Consider the following 21,033-nt stretch of genomic DNA (forward strand, 5'->3'; position numbering starts at 1 on the left):
GGTCTAATGCTGCATTCGAGGACAAGAAGAAGGTGGGAACTTTAAAAAAAATGTGTACGGGAACGCTTTACTCAAAAAGCATTGCACTTTGGCTCGTTGTCATTTGAATTGTGACAATTACTTGGATATCAAAATATGATAAATGTTGTTTGACGACTAGGCTACAACAATATTCCTGGTTTGTATGCTAGTCACTGCTTTGTGTAAGGTGGGGAAATGTAAAAAAAAAAAAAAAAATGCCCAGATTAAAGTGTCAACAATATTTCACACTGTAAAAAAAAAAAAAAAAAACTTTAATAAAAAGGAATTTGACTTACATTTTAGTTTTTTCTGTTTTAAAAATATCATTTAATTTACAAAAATGAAAGTTTTGATTTTACATGTCAAATGTAAAAAAAACAAATAACATGAAAGCACTGCAACTATAAAAACACAATATTTCTGTTCTTTTCAAAAATATATATATACTCCATTAGAAATACATATATTGTTAAAATATGTTCACAAATGTATCCTAATTTCACAAATATTTGTCTGTTATTTAATGGAATAAAATGTAAAATTCAACTTTAAAACCTTGTAAAAACACATTTACTGAGAAATTAACAGTAAAATTCCATAATTTGACCACAATTTCTTTGTGAATTGACAATTTTTTTCTGCATTTTTTCAGTGAAAATAACAACAATGTCTGTCATGTCCTATAAGTGGTAGCATTCATTGTATTAATATTTATTTTGAAAGGACATCTGTAAAAAAATAAAAATAAAAATAAATAAAAATTGCAATTTTCCAGCACCTGTAGTGCCAGAAAAAATATTTTGAAATAACAGGAAATTACTTTATTGTTTAAAAAAAAAAAAAAAAAAACAGTAATTTTCCAGCAGCTGGGGCACCAGAAAATTATTTTCTCGTCCAAAAAAATGGTAATTTTTCCGTCAGCTGGGGCGCAAGAAAAATATTGTGAAATAACGGAAAATGACTTTCCCGTAAAAACTGTTGATTTCCCATAATTAATGTACATTTTGCCAAGTTTGTATGTAATATAAGAGTACAATATAACAGGGGAAATCATTTGCAAAGCAAACAATTGGACTTACAGATGTTTTTTTTGTTTTTTTTAACAGTGCATTTAATGATCCACATGTACATGTCACAATGATGTTAAGGAATGTTAGCGAGCGCACTCGTGTCGACAGAAATTGTCGAGCGTCATCGCGTTTCCTCATCAGATCCCTCCTCGTCCTCCTCCTCGTCCTCCTCCTCCTCCTCCTCCTCTTCCTCCTCCTCCTCTTCCTCCTCCTCCTCCTCGTCTTTGTCTTCAGCCTGCCGTTCCGAGGCTCTCTGCTAGCAAAAACAGGTCAGAGCAGGTGGGAGGGGAAGGGGGCGGAGATGTGATTGTTTACGTCCTACCTGGAAGGCGGGCGTGGACGTGAGGAAGGTGGAGGAGGCGGTCCCGTCCAGAGAGTTGTCGCGCACGGCGTCCAAGCGCTCCGAGTAGTCGGGCGGGTGCAGCGAGCTCCGGAACAACTAATCACACGAACGCAACCACTGCTAATGTCCAATATTCTTCAGAATCCAAAAAGTTATTTGCTCTTCAAAAAGACGAGACCGCCCCGAAAAGTCGAGTCCATTTTTTTCAAGCAAGTTTTGCGGAACAAGGACTCAATATGCTAATGCTAAGTTAGCATGATAATGCTAATATGCTAATGCTAGCATGCTAATACTAATGGTAAGTTAGCATGCTAATGGTAACGCTAATGCTACGTTAGCATGCTAATGCTAATACTACGTTAGCATGTTCAAGATGCTGCTAGGTTAGCATGCTAATGCTAAGTTAGCATTTTAATGCTAATGCGTTGATGCTAAGTTCGCATGTTAATTCTAATATGCTAATGTTAAGTTAGCATGCTAATGCTATCGCTCAGACCCCAATATTAGATTTGGCAGAGGCATCTTTTCTTGAATTACAGTTCAAATTCTTTCATTTAAAATATATACAAGATTCTTCTAAACATCATTAAAGGGATATTTGACTTATTTAGCCAATTTTGGCTGTCAAACGTTCATATTTTGTTGATGACAAATGTGATATTTTCAATATTTTTCATGTACAATTTCAAAACACATTTTGCAACTTGCAGTCAACTGAAAATGACGTCACAATGTGCTCAGGTAACCAATCAAAGCTCAGCTTGTGAATGTCACATGACCAAAGCTAGAAAACAGGTGAGCTCCCTGAGAACATATGACCCCATTTTTTCAGTCGACAACCAGTGGCAAAATTGTTTTTTTAAAAGTATTAATTGTATGTGAAGAATAATGTGAATCAAATTAATTATAGACAAAATATGAACTTTTTTTATCACTAATAATGGGCTAAATAAGTGAAATATCTTTTTGACATATCTTGTTTCTGTGTAATAAATAGAAAAGGTGATAAATGATGCCGTTTCGACTAAGTACTGTCTCAAATGTCGGATCGTACTGTAAACGTATCGGATGGGATGGCGAGAAACGTTTGTTGGGAGGAGCAATAACCACCGAAAAAAAAAGTCTTGTCCCATGGGCTATCCAGTCATATTCACGTGTTGGACGTACCTCCAGGTGGTTGTCCTCGTCCACGGCGCCGACACTCTGGTAGGCCAGCGTGAAGAGTTCCAAGGCTTTGGCGTGGAAGCACATCTCCACGCTGGCAAAGTCGCACAGGATCCTCTGGCGGCGGCAGGAAATTGAAAAAAAAAAAAACACCAAAATGTGGCGAGTAGGCGTCGGCAACGTGCCGTCCCACCTTGATGTCCCGAATCTTCTGCTTCTCAAAGTTGTCGATGGTCTCCTCCAGCTGCCGCGCCGTGCGAGTCGCTTCCACGCTCGCTCGCTGGTGCTCGCTCTCCGCCTGACGAGCATCATCGACATCATCAGCTCACATGCTAGCCGATGAGCGGCCATCGGGGGAACCCACCTGAGACTGGAGGCGGAGTCAAGGAAAGACGGAGGAACCATCCTTTTCAAGATACCACTTTGACCTTTTAGCCCCACCCCCAACCAACATGCCACTCACAGACGTTGCTCGCTACACTTTTTGCTTCGTTTCTGGTTTTTGTTTTTTTTCCGAACTTTGGATTACACTTGAATTGAACGTAAAGAACAACTTACTTACAACAACAACAACATAATAATAATCATTATAAATGTGAAATAATATATATATATGATCATAAAAATAATAAAATATATAGAATAATATATACAATTCTATAATAATAATAATAATAATGAATGTGAAGAGCAACTTACTTACTTCCAATAGCACTAGCCAACGTTTTAGCACTAGCGATCCGTTTTTGTTTTTTTTGTTTTTTGATTGAACGCGAAGGATACGATGACTTGTCGGTCGGACGGGTTCCGTTGCCGCGTGCGCTCCAGTAGCTGCTTCTGCTTGGACTCGCGCGACCAGGCGCTCTGGGCCGCCTTCACGTCCTCCTGAAGGAGACGCACGGCACTTCGACCCTTCGCCATGCACGCTAACGCTATACGCCGCAGGAACGCGCGTGCTGCACTCACCCGTTTGCGGCGCACCACCGCGCCGTAGCCTTTCAGCGGCTCGATCACTTTGGCCTCCAGTCGCTCCACCTGAAACAAACGCAGTTGCATAATCACCCATCCATCCATCCATCCATCCATCAATCCATTGGAACCCGCAGACCTGTGCTTGTCGGTAGTCCTGAATGCTGGCCAGGTGCTCGGCGAAGCGCTTGACGCCTTTCTTGAGGCCGGGCGTCTCGGTGTCGGCGTAGTCGGCCACCTCTCGCACCAGGACGTCGGCCTTGTCGCGCAGCCTGGCGCACTTGCGGCCGTAGGCGGCGAACATTTGGCACATCTCGTCAAAGTGCTTCTCCACGTTGCTGATGTTCTCCTGGATCCGCTTGGCCTGCTGCTCCCTGAACGCAACAAGATCACAAACGGTCACGCGTGCGCGTCGCATCCAAACGACACGTTTGGCCTTCTATCGAGGCTAGCGACATGTAGTGACAGGCAGGGTCATGAAATGCTCTTCCATGAGTTGCACAGAGGTTGTTGTTGTTGTGTATTGTGGTTGACATTCATTGAAGTGCGCAGCGCCCCCTGGTTTTCCTGTGTGTACTGACGGGGGATGTTTCGAATGCAGGCATAAGTAGAAAAAGCTCTCCCCGTGTTCAGCGTCATTTTCCCTCAATATTGTGCTCCTATAACAGTTGTGAATTGACATTTAAACAACAAAATACAACGTGGTTATTTTGCTGTGACCAACAACTCACCACTCAGCGTTATACATATGCTACATAGATATTAGCAACACGCGGCTAACTGGCTGTGCTAACAGCCGTCCCGAGAAAACGGCAGGCATAACGTTGAAACATAAAACAGTGACGTGAAAATGTTTACCTCGCTCGTGAATCGGGAGTTCGACTCATCTCTGCTGGAAAAAAAAAATCACCAAAAAACAAACAATAAAATGGCCAACCGGAGCGTCACACAAGAAGTGCAGCTAGCTGGCTAGCAAAGAAGCTATCAGGCGTTGCCATGGATGCTGGCGCGTTCTCGTGTCAATGTAAAGATGGGATTTTACGGCTCTAATGGAGGCGCGCGAGAGCGAGAACTTTTGTTTCATTAACCTTTTATTGAACAAGTTATTAATACAGAGAAAACAAAAACAAACGAAAGCCAGGGAGGAAATTAAACAAAAACGTTAAAAAGAGCATAAGTCAGACTTTCCACGTCGTTATTATCATTTTAATATTGTAATTTGGGGTTCCATTTCAAAAACTAAACATAACGGTTTTGAATGACTCCGTTTGGATTTTGTGTGTATGTAATTTCGCCGGATTACTTTTACGAGAGATTTATTTATTTATTTTTTAAATGTAAGTTTGTTCACTATTGATTATGTTCAGGTGGCAATTTTAACTTGACCGTGCTCATGATCTCAAGTTACGACTGTATTGGGCTAAAAAAAAAAAAAAAAAAAAAAAAAAGCTGCTCATATTTTTAAACGAGAGGCTTTGGAATGAAAGCAATGTGTGGAAAACCCACAAACGAGGAAGTAGACGCAGCTCTACATATTTCCGAGCTGCATCGAACGCACCACATAAAAGAAAGACGGACGAGAGAATCGCACCTGAAGACGAACCGAGTCTTCATTTCAAGTTGGACTTTTGCTTTCTTGACGACGTTTCGGACAAGATGAAGACGTTCGTCGTCTTCGTCTTGTGTGTCCTGATTGGCAAGCCGCCGGTCGCACGAGCAGGTAAAAGTTGTTTTATTCGAAGCGACGCCATCTCAAGAATCAAAGTGAAAGTCAAGATCAAGTTTGAATTTGCGCAAACGGCCGCAGATGAAGTGAGAAAACATCGGACGGAAATGGGAGTAGCGTAAACAGCCACAATGATATTGATATTGTTGATATTGATTGTATTTAATTTGATTTTGTTTTGTTTTGTTTTGAGTGCGCACTTGAGGTCGTTTCGACAAATATTTGGAATTATTATGGGCAGTAAAAATGAAGACGAGCGATGAAAAGAAACGACAAAATGATCATGTCGGGAGCGCAAGAAAGAATGACGAGCAAACGTGCGTGTTTGTCAAGTGCGTCACTTGACTGGAAGACGTGTCAAGGTGGCGCACATGCAGACAGACAGACAGGTGTGTTGTGTTGTGTTGTGTTGTGTGTTGTGTGTCCCCGAGCAGAGCTCCACACCTTGACGTACATCTACACGGGAGTGTCCGGCGACGCGTCGCTCCTGCCGGCGGCCTCGCGCGACTTCACGGCCATGGGCGTGCTGGACGGCCACGTGATCGACTACTACGACAGCGACGCCATGACCAAGGTCCCCAAGCAGCCGTGGATGGCCGCCGAGTTGAGCGCCACCTACTGGGAGCACGGCAGCCTGTCCAGGCGGAGCAAGCAGCAGTGGTTCAAGGTCAACATGGACATCCTCCTCAACCGCATGGGACACAACGACTCGGGTAGGAGACTCAAGACAAGCCTGCAACAACTTGGATTGATTGATTGATTTTTTTTGCTTAACTATAAAACTAACGGAAAAAATCCAATTCCAAAAACAATTGGGTGAACCAAATCAAATCAAAAGGAAAAAACAAACTGACTGAAACTACACTTAACTGACTATAATTATCACAAAAATTTTGTTTTCGTCTTTGGTCATTAATTGAATGCATGAGCTTATGGGGATGATTTTTTATATATTAACCGGAATAAGGATTATTATTATTTTTTTTTCCTTTTTTTTTTTTGGAAAATGTGTCACACAGAAGTGACGTCATCAAGAGGCAGCCAATAAAAATAAATCACCTTCAGATGACGTCGCTCACGTGCTGTTTTTTTTTTTTTTTTTTTTTGAAATATTGCGCACAATTAATAAAAATTTTCTTACAACTAAAACTCATACTAAAACAAACAAACTAAATATTTATTAAATAACTAAAAATAATACAAAATAATAGGGGTGTGAATTGCCTAGTACCTGACGATTCGATTCGTATCACGATTCACAGGTCACGATTCGATTCGATTAATCCCGATACGAATTTCTAAGTCGATTGTTGCGATTTCTTTTCATTCAAATTTAGAAAATACTAATCAGTAAGCTTGTAGAGTGTAAGATTTATATGAAAATGTATGATTTATTTATCTGAAATTTCAGTCTTATAGAGGTTGTAATCTGTTTCATGTTTGAACAGCATTAAAATAAAATATTAAGGCTTAATGTTCCGTTCATATAACATTCTTCCATGCTCAAGGTGTGAATCCGAACCCGAAGTCAGACGTTTTGTTGAATATGTTTCCATTAAAAATGGACGTTTAAAAATCGATTCACACACACACACACACACAAAAAAGGCAATGATGATAAGACGTTGAATCGGTAAGACTACCGAATGAACAATTCTGAGCTCTTAAAAAAAGAAAAAATCGATTTTTTTTTATTGAATCGATTCGAGAATCGCGCGATGTAGTATCGCGATATATCGCCGAATCGATTTTCTTTTTAACACCCCTACAAAATAAATAAATAACAGAACCACCCTGAAAACGAATTAAAACTAAAAAAAAAAAACAATTCCCAAACTATAATAACCATGGCCTGCAGCTAGCTAAGGTGTGGGCGGAGCTATTGGCTCAGTCCAGTCCATTTGTTTAGTTTGAACACTGACTCGCCCATATACACGCCGTGCAAGCCATTGAAGTCACAGGGCGGCCATCTTGCTACTCCCATCTCACGGGAAGACGACTGCATGCGATCCCATACAGATGAGACGTACACAGCTTGGAGGTACTTAGTGTTATGTTGTGGCAATTTGGTCACTATTTTTAACAAGTTAAAATAATAATAATGATGTCGGTTTCATACTTTGAAAAGACCACCAATCATGCTATTTCTACGAAGTCCTGTCTGAATTGCTCGATTCGAAGCGTTTGTTGGGAGGAGCAATATGGCCGCCTCGCCCCCTCACAAGTCTCGGCCTATCGGCTCATCATCCAATCATGTGAGTTTGCCCTCAGACTTGCACGTCCTGCAGTGGCTGCACGGCTGCCGCGGGCGCCTGCACCCCAACGGCACGTTGGCGTTCGCCGGCGGCGTGGACACATACAGCTACGACGGCCGGGACTTCCTGTCCTTCGACTACGGGCGCGCCGAGTGGGTGGCGACGGCCCCCGCCGCGCTGGAGACCAAACGGAAGTGGGACGTGGTGCAGCTCCTCAAGGACTACACGCGGGCCTACCTGGACAAGGAGTGCATCACCTGGATGCGCAACTTCCTGGAGTACCGGCGCCTGCGAGCCCAGCGCAAGCGTACGTATACGCCGGCCGCGCCCGCGCCCGCGCCCGCTCATCGCTTACGGACCGTCTCGCCTGCGTCGGCAGCGCCGCTGTCGCTGGACGCGTTCGCCAGGAAGGCGCGCGCCGACAACACGCTGCTGCTGAGCTGCCTCGCCAGCGGCTTCGCCCGCAAGGACGCCGTCCTGGAGATCCGCCGCAACGGCCGCACGCTCACCAAGGAGGACGGCGTGACGTCGTCGGGCGTGCGGCCCAACGAAGACGACACCTTCCAGAGGCGCGAGAGCGTGGAGATCCTGCCGAGCGACGCCGGCAAATTCTCCTGCGTCCTTCGCCATGGCGAGTCCGGACTGCACGCGGAAACGCGTTGGGGTGAGCAGGGCGGGTCACCGGCAGGTCGCAAGCACCTTTACCTGCCGTTAGGAGTGTGATGATAAATCGCAATACTTTGCCTCCCGATACATGATCGTATACCTACGCAAGTATCGCAATATTTGTAGTCAATATGCAGCCATGAAAACGGCTCCATTGTTCAGCAATTATTGAGCAATGACTTGGCGGGCCACTAGGGGGAGCGGCGGGGAAATGGACGCGAGTCTTCAGGCGAAGAAGAAGACTCGTCAGCGCTCTTTGACTTGCGGAAGACATTTAGCGGACTCAGGTTTGCGTTTGACGTTTCTATGAAAAATGTGGAGTAGATCTTCAATTTCAACATTTTCAAACATATTTTATATTTCGACTTTGTGAAGCACAACATTTCTCAGGAATATTCATATTGATTGAAAGGGATAGTTGACTCATTTTCAGCAGTGAAATGTTCATATGTTGTCCAGAATAAATTTGCGAACTTCATTATTTTCATGTACAATTAATACCGTAACAAAAAAAATAGTCATTTTTCATCGATGATGACATCATCACCTGTGCTGAGGAAGTAGGTCAATGGCCAATCATGGCTCACCTGTTTTCTGGGTTTGGTCGTAAACTCAGCCCTGATTGGTTGTTAGCACAGGTGATGTCATCATCAGTCGACAGCAAGTAGAAAAATGACTTTTGAAAGGTAATACTTGTACATGAAAAATAATGACGTTACCGCATTAATTATAGACAAAACTTTTTACTGCTGAAAATGGCTCAATGAGTCAAGTATCCCTTGAATTGGATTGACGTCATTTTATTTATGAATCATCTTTTGCAATGTTATACTTAAAATTACGTCACAGTGTGAAGAAGACACCCGTTTGAATATTGCGTTTCAGTGACGCTACAAAAAGAAACCGAACATCCGTTTATATCTTGAGTCGTTTTATCGTGGATTTATGACCTGAGCACGATATGGACAATGGCGAGATCATCGTTTATCGTGAGCCTTGTATCGCATATCGTGTACGTTGCGGTCTCACCAAACTGGAGCGACCTTTGGACTTTCTGGGCCTGAATTTTTCCACCGCTAAAGACCAACTACTTGAAATTGACGGCGGCTGATTTGAAACGGTTGACGTGAGCGGTACGCAAAAGAAAATTGTTTTCCTTTCCAGACGGCGAGATCTCGAAGACCCCCGCGGTGGACGTGACGATGGTGGTCTACGGGGTGCTGGTGCCCCTCGGCATGTTGGCCCTCGCCGTGCTGGGTTACTTCTTGTACAGGAAGTTGAAATGCGGTAGGTTGCCACGGAAACGCCCGCGTATTCAACGTTTTTTCTAACGTCTCAATTAACGTTGGCCGTCCGCAGGTGCCGCTCGCAAGGCCGCGTCCGCCGATGAAGGTAATTTTTGCATCACGTTGACCAAAGTGGGCCGATGACATCATCGTTAGTCTTAACCGCTCGCCGTGTCACGTGTTCCCCCGCCAGACGCCGACCTGCCTTTGGGCGCCGACTCCTCCAGCAGCGATTCAGGTCGAGAGACATTTTTTTCCAGTCCGTCAGCGGCTCCATTTGACCGCCATCTTTTCTGCTTGCAGGCAACAACTCCAGGGACTCGCTGTGCGACAATCCAGGTGGGATCCTCGCGTGACGCTAAATTGTGACCACCGCAGTCCATTGTTGACCGTTGCCATGTGTTTGTGCGCCCCCTGCAGACGAGCAGAGCGCAACGCCGCTGACCTCCGGCGGGTGACGTCATGGAGCTCCACTTGGTTTTGGAAGCGGCGATGCCCGCCAGCGACAAATCCGACAACTTGTTCTGCTTCCATTTTGAGTCCATTTGATATTCGAGCGTTCAACAAAACGGGACACGATTGATTGATATCAACTTCTTTTCACTGATTGCCTATTTCAATGGCAAAATAAAAAACAAACAATTTGAATCAGGATGTTTTTTTGTACTCACTTTTTTTGCCTCTTCCACGTGACGTCATCCCCCCCCCCCCAATTTGGTCGCAACCATTGCGTACTCGCTGAAAAGTGGGCGTTGATAACGACGGGAAGCAACGTTTTTTTTAGACTAAAGGAACGAGCTCAAGGGGAATTGCACATGTCATGTTAGCTTGCTTGCCTTGCTTGGTGCTTTTGTTGAGTTTTTCTTCCTTTCCCCGTGACGTGTTTTCATCTCGGTGCGACTTCCTGAAGACGTTTCAAAAGGAAGCGACGTGGTGACAGGGGTTGCTGTGGCCAAATGGTAGCCGTTAGCCATTATTGTGAAATGTAAGCGGAAATGCTTCTGTGGTCGTATCGTGGCTTGCTTCAGCTTCACTTCGCTGCCATTGGAAACAAGATGCGTTGACGCTCAGCCTTCTGTTGCCGGTTGCTTGCCGTCCTTTTCTTGTCAAAATGTTTCTCGTCAGCCAAGTTGAAAGGACGTACACTTGAAATGAAATGTTGCCAATTACGGTGGCGAAGGACGGAAGTTTTTTTGGGATTTTTTTAATAAATGAACTTGACTGAGGACTCGGGCCTTCCTGGGTGGAGTTTGCATGTTCTCCCCGTGCCCGCGTGGGTCTTCTCCGGGTACTCCCGTCTCCTCCCACATTCCAAAGACATGCATGGCAGGTTGATTGGGCGCTCCGATTTGTCCCTTCGGTGTGAGTGTGGATGGTTGTTGGTCTCTGTGTGCCCTGCGATTGGCTGGCAACCAGTCCAAGGTGTCCCCCGCCTACTGCCCAGAGCCAGCTGAGATAGGCTCCAGCACCCGCCGCGACCCTTGTGAGGAATAAGCGGTCAAGAAAATGGATGGATGGATGGATGAACTTGACTGTAGTTTACAAAATAAACATGGCAACAATTGTCCTTTGCATGTGGAAAAAACAAACAAACAAAGATTGCCAGAAGGAACCTCACATTATAAGTCCATCAATACAAATATGATTGAACAGCACAGAAGTATAAAGATCAATTAATAACAAAAAGTGTCGATAATAAATAAAAAGTAAGAAAAACTGTGAAATTAATATTATGCACAGGATGAAAACAATTCAATCTTTTCGTCATTACACAATTCAGTCGGGACTTGTTTGATATCGTCATCTGTTTTTAGGTACCCTTGACTAATTTCAGAGGTTTCAAGTATAAATTGAATAAACTTACAAAAAGAATATATTTGGGAGATTGGGAAGTTCTGTTCTTCTCACTGACAAATGATACGAAATCCGATAAGGAAATACTGAAGTTTATCGCCCAAAAAAAAAAGAAAAAAAAGGAAGGAGGCACTTTGAGGATGTTGGTCACTAGAGGGCGCCCAAGCAGCTGCTTGTAATCTGCATGCCTCATTTTTCATCCCTGAATTGCACAAGGCGACGACTAGAATACCGCACAATTATAAAAAGCAAAGCAAATCTGCAATAAACACAGACCATATGTACCTCCAAAAACAAAACTTGAAATGATGTCCCCAATTTGTCTTTGTATCATTGGCATAATGCCTCAATCATCCAAATTGATTGGCTACCCCCATTCCTTACCCTAACCTCAACCAAAACACAAATCAAACCTAAAGTCTAAAACCAAGTCTTGACCCTCAGAAAGAGGTCTGAACTTAACTGGTAGTTCAACCTGGAAAAAGAGGCGTGTATGGGCCCCACAATGTAGCAAAGACAAAGGCACACACACACACACACGCTTGAAAAAACATTTGAAGCGCTTCAATGGACGGACTGCTTCTTATGTCGCGCTCTAACGACACCAACACGGTAAGAGCGCTTCACTCAAGCGAGTTCTTCGCAATATCCGTCTGGTACCTCTCCACAGTAATGTGCTCGGAAAAGGCGGGACATTAACATCAACAATAATTGGAGCTGATTGGACGATGTGACATTCTGCACGTTTGTTTGAACCAATCACGGCCACGGGTGAACATTTCGTCTTCCTTCTTGTCGAAGGCGGGAAAAGCACGAACATCTTACTGGCTAGAAATGGTCGAAGCGCCTCTCGCTGTTCAACATTCAACAAGGAAACGGTGAGTCATTCTGCAAGAACACAATTCATTGTAGCGTCCATTCGTCCACTTTAGCCCCGGCGTCGACTTCCTGGTTTCGTCACAGTTACATATCCCGCCCCCAAACACAATGTGGCTCTGTGATTGGTCCAAACGATCAGCGGAAATCAACGGGAGCGGGACAAGTTGTATTCTCCAGAGTTTGTCAACTCACAAATGGCGCCAGAATTCATCTTGCCAGAGCACGGTCACAACGACATCATATGGTGCCCAAAGCGCTTTGCAATTGAAGCCTCACATTCAAACTCACGTCATCCTCTAAACAACATTCTTACACTCTTGCCGGTTTATCTCTCCATAAAAGAGGCAGACAACACTTGAAGTATTATTTGTGGCTCCCTGTTGAAGTTTGCGTCGGCATTTGGCCTCCCCTCCTAAGGTTTTTTTTATTTTATTTTTTATCCTACTGTAACTGGCAGAATTTCAATCCAATTACAAGCGGTGTGCCCCAGGGATGACTTTTAGACCCCTTCATGAACTGGTATAGGCAGCCCTTGGCGGTGTTTCTGATCGGACATTTTCACGTTTTCAGAGGACGCCGCGCAGTCCAACGACATCCGACATTCGATCTTGGATGGCATAGAACGTCCCCCAGCGTAAGCGGGACAAAAGTGAAGGTGTGCTTTTCAGGCCCACAGAGAGAGAAACTTCTCGCTTCATTACCAGCACTTACCCTGACATCAGACATCTCAAGTGAAAAAAAACAAACATTTTAGACTCTGTCCTCACTTTAAAACTACAACACAAAAGAGTCTTTTTTCTTTTTTTTTCTCGTGTAAGTCCGCCCAACTCTCTCAACACTCGCTAACGCATGCTATCATTGCCAGATGGATGGATGAATGTCATTCTCCACATTCTACTCGCCTACAAACGAGTTTTTCCGGTTTACAATGACAGACTTGAGCAGCCCGTGCTCAGACCATTTGCACCAATCCGACAATCGGCGCGCTGCCTTCTCGTCCGTGTGAACGATCAGTTTGAAAGTTCTTTTGCAGGTTTCCAAAAGCATCGTAAGGGTCTGGGCCCTTTTTTTCTTGGAGACCCTTTTACCTTCGGCACCCACACTGGCCCCGAGATCCTCCAGATCCGGCCTCTGAGACATTCCTAAAGTGGAAGCGTCCTTACGGTTTTAGGGCCCCGGCCTGTGGCGCATCTCAGGGATGCGGAGAAGGTTCACGTTTTTCAAGAGCTTGAGCTTTTCAAAATCATTCGTGGCTGCGATGAACTTTGTTTCATTTTATTTTCATTTGATGCAGTCTTATTTCAAGTCTGTTATGTTGGAACACTTTTCTTGTTGTTGTGTTTTTAGGATGAATTCATCATCTGCAATCTGCATTTGCGAGTTTGTGCGCGTGTGTATGATGAAAAGCGCTTTTACAATTCAAGTCAACCCGCAACTGCATAGTACCTGCGAGCCAGTTTAATGAAGTCATTTTGGGGTTAGGTCCTGGCCCGCATCAAAGAGCGACTCAGGAAATCACGTGTTTGAAGTGGAATCGTCAAAGACATTTCATTCTTGGTCCCGCTCCGCTAACAATGCAGACGCTATGCGCCCTTTCTTTGCTACTTGCTAGTCAGGTTTGCATGCAGACTGTTTTTCTCGGTCCGACCCAAGATGTCAGCCGTCAACCGTTTTATCATGTGATGTGGTATCACATGAGCCACAACCGATCACGCGTGCCGATCCATGCCAAACGAGCATTTGGATGAAGAGGACAGACTGCGAAACATCAACACCTGGCGTCATCACATCCGTCAACAGGCACCAGCGAACAGTTACGCTTCTGCTGGAACCGATTTATAATCAACCATATGAGGGCTATCGTTCGAGGTGCACCAATTAATTGGGCCACGTTGACGCTCTCCATCCGTACAGTTCCACGCGCACTGTTCGGAAGCCACCATATTGTCATGCCGCTAAACGATGACATCCCTGCGCATTTCCGTCCAGAATTTCCATTTGCGTTGTGCTTCTAACCCGATTGGGATGGAAATCAGTGAAATCGCGATGGAGACCTGGCTTACTGGCGAGCAGCTACAAGACTTGCGTTTCCTTTCTTTTAGCATCCCTGCAAGACGATCCAAAAGTACTTGAAGGAAATGTTGTTGATAGACGCCTGAACGTGAACATAGAGTTACTCCCGGCCAACCTTTACAAGAGAGAAAGGAGATATTTGTAAAAAGACAGCAGCAAAGCTTTTCACACCCTCCTGAGAAGAAGGGACTCTAGACTCAAATCGGACGGGATCATCGGTATTCAAGTGACAACGAGTCCTGCAGCAAAACACAACAGCATCACAAAGAACGCGACATGATATGTGTCAAAAAAAAAGGCGGACAAGTTTGGAATGCTCACTGTCCAAACATTTTATGGACGCTCGTGACTCATTGTGAGGCTGCTAACACGTATCGGAAATAGAGCGCGCGTACAAGCTCCGTTTATCAACAATGTTGGAGACCATTCATGTTTACTGAAGTGTTATGCAGATGATGACTAACGCCCGTTGCTAAAATCAGGATGAATCTATTCTGAGCAAGTGTTGCCATTCCGTATGTGGGAGTGTTTGCGTATGTTCTTGTTTCGGTACAGCAGCAATTAGCTCCACGCCTTACAATTACGATGCTCGAGTGTGGATAATTAAGGCGCTAATTATCATAGCTTTGTCGTCATGCGCCGTCACCTGACAGCATTCTGCACATAACACAGTTAAGCCCGGTGACGACACCTCTCTCATGTTAGTTCATTAACACAAGTGCACAAATGCACACATTCACAACCTACTCTCACGGGCACTAGGACAGGAAACTACCTGGTCAATCACTGCCTCAGAAATGAAAAAGAAAACCTCGATTATGTACAGTCAGTCAAAAACCAGGAACAGAAACCATTTGTCAGTTCGTCAGACAGGAAGGAACCTTGAAGTGGTTGGTCCATTTTTTCTGATGGGAGAAGAAACCTTGGACAAAACCAGTTTGTCCGATCTTCATACAGGAAGAAACAACAAACAGAACCAGTTTGTCAGTTCCTCAGAGAGGAAAAAAAATCTTGTTCAAGTCTGTCTCCTTGAACAGAACCAGCATCTCACTTTGTCGGATAAGAAGTTTCGTGAATTAGAGCCAATCAGTCAGTTTCTCAGATGGGAAGTAACCTCAAACAGACAAAGTCCATGTCTACGTCAATTTATGCCTCAGGTGCTAGTTCCTCAAAAGCCTTCAACCTAACCTACAAGCGAATCTACTAGTCAGTCCCCAAGACAGGAATACTGTACACCAAAAACAGACCCAGTCTGCTAGTTCCTCAGACAGGGAAAAAACATTCAACAGAAGGAGTCATTTAGTTTATTAGATGGCAAGTAACCTTGACCACTTGCGCTCATTTCGTTCCTCAGACTGGAAGCAAACCTTGAAGTCATCCAGTATGTTCAAGGTTTGCTTGAAGTACCCTTGATCAGAACCGGTCCGTCAGTCAGTTCCTCAGAAGCCTTGAAGGTTGGAGGAGGACCCACTTCTCTTTTTGCAGTTCTTCAATTCATTACATAGACTCTGTATAGCGGTATAGATTGTGTAAATTGTTGCCCGCCCTGCCCTGCATCCATCGCAGCCTGCTCATCCTGGAAGGGGGATTCCCACTTTTGCGGACCCTTGGCAAGGTTTCTTATTGTACCCTTGATGGCTTGTTTGCTTTGCTTCAGTTTTTCCTTGCCCTCTTGGGGTTAGGATCAGGGGATGTCATTAATATCTGTGTGAAGCCCTTTGAGACTGTTGCGATTCAGGCCGATAGAAATCGATTTGACTTGACTGGAAGGGAAGCATCCGGTCATCATTGCATGGAGAAGGAAGCCATTGAATCATTTGGTCAGGGTGACTCAGTAACGTGGAGTCACGGTCATAGAAGTGACGACACAAGGCGTGATGCTGCAGCTGAAGGAAGCGGGGGCGACGGACACTCAAGACAGCCCGATGTTACCCAACATTCCCTCCAACCCCAAAGTTGACGCATGAGAAGATCGGTCAACGCCGCCGTGTCACAAAGTTTTCCAAGGGAAACTTGTGATCATTCCAAGCAGAAGCAAAAACAATCAGATGGTAATTTCCAAATTGTCACCTACTCGGTTTGTGAAACAGCCAACATGACGTCAATTATCTAATTGATTAATTGCAGGCTGCAAACAAAAATGTAGCTTGACAAGATTCACTTGTTGACGCACTAAGCAAGAAGAAGAAGGGATAATTGAGGCCTCACCTTAATGAGGGCGGGGACAAGAGTTGAGTTCCGATCTTTATTAGTCAAACGCGTACCGTTGGAAGACGACATTACAAGGTGGGAGCAAACCGACACACGACAACACACCAGTTGAGTCGAGCGAGTATCGAAAAATTCACTTGATTGAGCGTGGTGAGTAGTTTTTCTCCATCTTGCAACTTGAAAGAATAACAAACGATAATAATAATACACTTTATTTCTAAGGTGCTTTTCAATCCAATCCAGGTCACTGTACAGGATTCAACATATTTTTCTCATTTTTGCCTGTGATGTATAAAGATAGAAATGAATTGGAAGTTTTATTCCACAATTCTCTATTTCCACCCATGCTGCAATATCAACTGAATGAAAATAAAATATGGCTGTTTGTAGCTGGGCTTCCCAATAATATGATTTCATATCAAGCAATTTTCGCTCACCTCCATCGTAAGTTAAGACAACATCTCGGATGTTTATGGATCCAAATCAAACGAGAAATATGTTTCCCAAGTGTAAGAAAAAAAAAAAAAAAAAGGATGCCGGTAGAGGAAGTGGAAATGACTGAAATAAAGATGATAAAAAATGAGGTAAGATTTGACATTTTAAATATATGAATACGACCAACCGTAGAAACAGATAACTCCAATGATTCTGTCACATTTGCCAGTAATGAATCATAATTATCTGATGAAGATTAGATCAGATGAAGATTAGAAAGAGAATGATAAGATTCTTATGACAAACTGGCTCGACCTTGAGAGCATATTGTTTCAAAAACATCTCCTGACGCTCTGAAATGCTTGTTAGCCGAACACAAACACATTTTGCTCTTTATTGATTAAATAGGGGATGTTTTTTTTGGCCGCAGCCTTACATAGAACTTTAGTGTTACATGACATTAACTCATTCGCTCCCAAAGACGTATTTATACGTTTTGTTTTGTTTATGTTTTTTTATGCTAGAGCATACAGAAGGCTTTGATGCAGCCTCTGAACTGAAGAAAATGCTTGAAGCAATGGTAGTTATTACAAAAATGTCCAGCAGGTGGCAGCAGAGTATAAGAGATCAACCAGGGCCATGTTGCAAAAAACGTTTTCCCACTGTTTTAAACAGATTTGTGATGAAATTTAGCGATATTCTAATGCTAATTGCTACAAAACAGAAACAGATAGAAATATACTTTTTTTCCCTGATGTAAGAAGAGATGCTAATCTTTCTATGTTTATATAGCAATAGAACACAATATTGTGTGGACCTTGCAAAAGCAGTCCAAATCCAGTAAAGCAGCCAGCAGTGAAGGGGGTTGCTTCAACAAAAATGGCTGCCAGTCAATGAGTTAAGGAAATTGGACGATATGATGTTCTATCTGTGGGGGATTCACCTTGTTTCAGTCAAAGGTGAACTGCTTCCAAAGGATTCCAGAAATATATGATGATGATCTTGTATAGTTCTATAGGCTGGCCATTTGGTGCTACTGAACTTTGCCATTGTGGGGCGGTATGGCTCAGTGGTAGAGTGGTCATCTCCCATCCGTGAGGTTGTGGGTTCGATCCTCATCCCCGGTGACCATGTCCAAGTGTCCTTGAGCAAGACACCGATCCCTGATTTGCTCCCAGTGGCCCTGGCCACGCCTTGCATGGCAGCAGTCGACCACATGGTGTGTGAATGCGTGAATACGATGTTTCAGTTTGGGCACCGTATGGTGTCGTTAAAAGCGCTCTATAAAAAGCAGTCCATTTACCATTACTATGAGCTTTCAAAGCCCCTATTGATTCATCAACACTTTATTTATTGCTCAAGATGAACTTTTGCATCTTCAATCAAAGTTGGAAATTGAAGTTTGTTAAGAAAGTAAGTTAGTCTTTGGATCAGGATATTCAGATTGATATGATTCTTCATAAGACTGTAAAAGCTGTATTTCGACTGGGTCAACAAAATTTGCTCCATCTTCATGAAATTCATCATCAAAGCTGCACACCCATCACCATGAGAGGCCAAAGGAGGCAACTGCTACTAGTGCCACCAGGTCGTCGGCAAAGGCTTGTACATAGATATTTTCTTTCTGGAGTTCCAAAAGTACGGAATTCACAACACAATTCCAGTGGAAGGGGCGACAGAATTGCACTTTGAGAACATCCTTTTCACAGTTTTTCCATCAAGCTCACTTAATACTCAATCCAAGCGACTAGCGCCAGAAGCATCTGTTGCGACTGCGGAGATACGCTCAAACTGTTGAAAGTCATTCTGTCAAAAGCTCCCGCAAAATTTCCAAAGACACAACGGCTAAGCGTGTTTTTGGCCATATTTCTCTCAACCCGCGACAAAAGTCAAGTAGAGCAGTTTTTATGGACATACCTGCCTTGAAGCCATACTACATTGGAGAGGGTCTTGCCTGCAAGTCCTGATCCTCATTCCATTTTTAGAGGATCCTTCACTCCAGCCACGTCTGTTGAAAGGACGTCTTAGCTTGGAGGTAGTTATTTAGTTATTCTTTCCCGCTTTTGGAAGTAAAACACCTCGGCCACTTCTCCAGGCCTACTGGGACGCAACTGGACCTTAGACATGTCTGGAATAAGGTACCAGAGTAGCATTTTTGAATGTCTAGCCCACCCTTCCGCGTCAAAATTCCATCTATATTCCATCCTGTCCCGGAGCATTGAAAGGCTGGAATTTGTCCATCCCCTTGATCATAACATGACTGCTTTAACCATTCATTTTTATTTCCATATTGCTCAACTCGCTTCATTTTATTCATTTCTATTTTTGTATTGTATTTTATTGTATTTTTTGTATTATTGTATGGATTTTTTTCCGCCATCTCGTTTCAAGTTACTTATGGCGTATATGCCACGGAAGAGGCGGGACTTGCGTCATTTTGCACATCAGTTTGGTTCCAGTCCGGGTTGCGAACGCGCAACCGAGGGGCACAAAGTCGGAAGCACAAGTAATTTTGACGCAGCCCACACGTCGCAAACCGAACCGGAACCAAACTGATGTGCAAAAACAGTCCCGCCTCTTCCGTGCCATATACCCCATTGGCCTTCTTTGTTCGATGTGTTTCTTGGATAATATAACAGCTTTTGATAAAAAGAGGGATTATTTTTGGAAATAAACTGAAAGTCACCTTCAAATGTTTTTGTTTCTTGTCATTTTTACAGGACGTAATCAAATTCAGCTGGGGACATCAGAGGGCATCACAATGATCATCAAAACATTCATCTTCCTACTTCTACTTTTTGGTAAGCAATCCGTATGACACGGGCAATTCCGATCCTCGAGGTCCAGAGTCCTTGCAGGTCTTTGTGGTTTTCCTCCTCCAACACAGCTGATTCCAATGAACAGGATCGTTATCAGGCTTATGCAGAGCTTGCTGATGAGCTGATCAAATGAATCAGGTGTGTTGGAGAAGGGGAACATCCAAAACATGCAGAACTCCAGCCCTCGAAGACAGAGATTGACCACCCCCGCTGTATGAAATATAATAAGTTTGGAATCATCAAAAGAGATATTTGACAAAACATGTCAATGGAAACAGGAACCAACGCTCATCCAAATACGAGATATCCTCGACACAGCACAGGAAGGCAACTCCTTCAGATTACCACTGATGAAAATGACACACCCACAAGTCTGCCAACCGACGCCCCAGCAGGATCCGACGCCCCGGCAGCATCAACCGGCGCCCCGACCGACGCCCCAGCAGGATCCGACGCCCCGGCAGCATCAACCGGCGCCCCGACCGACGCCCCAGCAGGATCCGACGCCCCGGCAGCATCAACCGGCGCCCCGACCGACGCCCCAGCAGGATCCGACGCCCCGGCAGCATCAACCGGCGCCCCGACCGACGCCCCGGCAGCATCAACCGGCGCCCCGACCGACGCCCCAGCAGGATCCGACGCCCCGGCAGCATCAACCGGCGCCCCGACCGACGCCCCAGCAGGATCCGACGCCCCGGCAGCATCAACCGGCGCCCCGACCGACGCCCCAGCAGGATCCGACGCCCCGGCAGCATCAACCGGCGCCCCGACCGACGCCCCAGCAGGATCCGACGCCCCGGCAGCATCAACCGGCGCCCCGACCGACGCCCCAGCAGGATCCGACGCCCCGGCAGCATCAACCGGCGCCCCGACCGACGCCCCAGCAGGATCCGACGCCCCGGCAGCATCAACCGGCGCACCGACCGACGCCCCAGCAGGATCCGACGCCCCGGCAGCATCAACCGGCGCACCGACCGACGCCCCAGCAGGATCCGACGCCCCGGCAGCATCAACCGGCGCACCGACCGACGCCCCAGCAGGATCCGACGCCCCGGCAGCATCAACCGGCGCACCGACCGACGCCCCAGCAGGATCCGACGCCCCGGCAGCATCAACCGACGCCCCGACAGACGCCCCAGCAGGATCCGACGCCCCGGCAGCATCAACCGATGCACCGACCGACGCCCCAGTAGGATCCGACGCCCCGGCAGCATCAACCGATGCACCGACCGACGCCCCAGCAGGATCCGACGCCCCGGCAG

At 45.1% G+C, this 21,033-nt stretch overlaps 2 protein-coding genes and 1 long non-coding RNA gene across 3 annotated transcripts; 2 read left to right on the top strand and 1 right to left on the bottom strand.

Annotated features, from left to right (window-relative positions):
• Positions 1-394: 394 nt before the first annotated feature.
• On the bottom strand, positions 395-4,510 carry cibar1 (CBY1 interacting BAR domain containing 1). The gene is made up of 9 exons (XM_077506153.1): positions 4,426-4,510; positions 3,707-3,941; positions 3,565-3,633; positions 3,382-3,483; positions 2,963-2,968; positions 2,792-2,896; positions 2,602-2,715; positions 1,414-1,530; positions 395-1,347 (listed from the first exon to the last, which is right to left on the bottom strand). Exons 1-9 carry the CDS (start codon positions 4,452-4,454, stop codon positions 1,213-1,215), a joined length of 912 nt encoding a protein of 303 aa, XP_077362279.1. The 5' UTR covers positions 4,455-4,510; the 3' UTR covers positions 395-1,212.
• Positions 4,511-5,110: 600 nt separating this feature from the next.
• On the top strand, positions 5,111-10,154 carry LOC144006970 (class I histocompatibility antigen, F10 alpha chain-like). Its single transcript, XM_077506152.1, has 9 exons — positions 5,111-5,287; positions 5,728-6,006; positions 7,565-7,855; positions 7,928-8,212; positions 9,379-9,501; positions 9,574-9,606; positions 9,694-9,738; positions 9,804-9,839; positions 9,921-10,154. Exons 1-9 carry the CDS (start codon positions 5,224-5,226, stop codon positions 9,956-9,958), a joined length of 1,194 nt encoding a protein of 397 aa, XP_077362278.1. The 5' UTR covers positions 5,111-5,223; the 3' UTR covers positions 9,959-10,154.
• A 6,438-nt stretch (positions 10,155-16,592) lies between these two features.
• LOC144007883 (uncharacterized) lies at positions 16,593-20,090 on the top strand. The gene is made up of 3 exons (XR_013280442.1): positions 16,593-16,667; positions 19,673-19,753; positions 20,050-20,090. It is a non-coding gene; the product is annotated as an uncharacterized LOC144007883 (long non-coding RNA).
• The last annotated feature ends 943 nt before the right edge of the window (positions 20,091-21,033 follow it).

The sequence above is a fragment of the Festucalex cinctus genome, chromosome 19 (genome assembly GCF_051991245.1).
Source record: "Festucalex cinctus isolate MCC-2025b chromosome 19, RoL_Fcin_1.0, whole genome shotgun sequence".
Taxonomy (NCBI): Eukaryota; Metazoa; Chordata; class Actinopteri; order Syngnathiformes; family Syngnathidae; genus Festucalex; species Festucalex cinctus.

Bases quoted from the DNA above. Each gene is read 5' to 3' on its own strand.
- cibar1 (XM_077506153.1), bottom strand. From the start codon at position 4,454: ATGAGTCGAACTCCCGATTCACGAGCGAG. The intron at 2,716-2,791 runs GTGGGACGGCAC...TGCCGCCGCCAG, and splicing joins AGAAGATTCGGGACATCAAG to AGGATCCTGTGCGACTTTGC. The intron at 1,348-1,413 runs GTAGGACGTAAA...TGTTTTTGCTAG, and splicing joins CGTCCACGCCCGCCTTCCAG to CAGAGAGCCTCGGAACGGCA.
- LOC144006970 (XM_077506152.1), top strand. From the start codon at position 5,224: ATGAAGACGTTCGTCGTCTTCGTCTTGTGTGTCCTGATTGGCAAGCCG. The intron at 9,607-9,693 runs GTAATTTTTGCA...TTCCCCCGCCAG, and splicing joins GGCCGCGTCCGCCGATGAAG to ACGCCGACCTGCCTTTGGGC. The intron at 9,739-9,803 runs GTCGAGAGACAT...TTCTGCTTGCAG, and splicing joins CTCCTCCAGCAGCGATTCAG to GCAACAACTCCAGGGACTCG.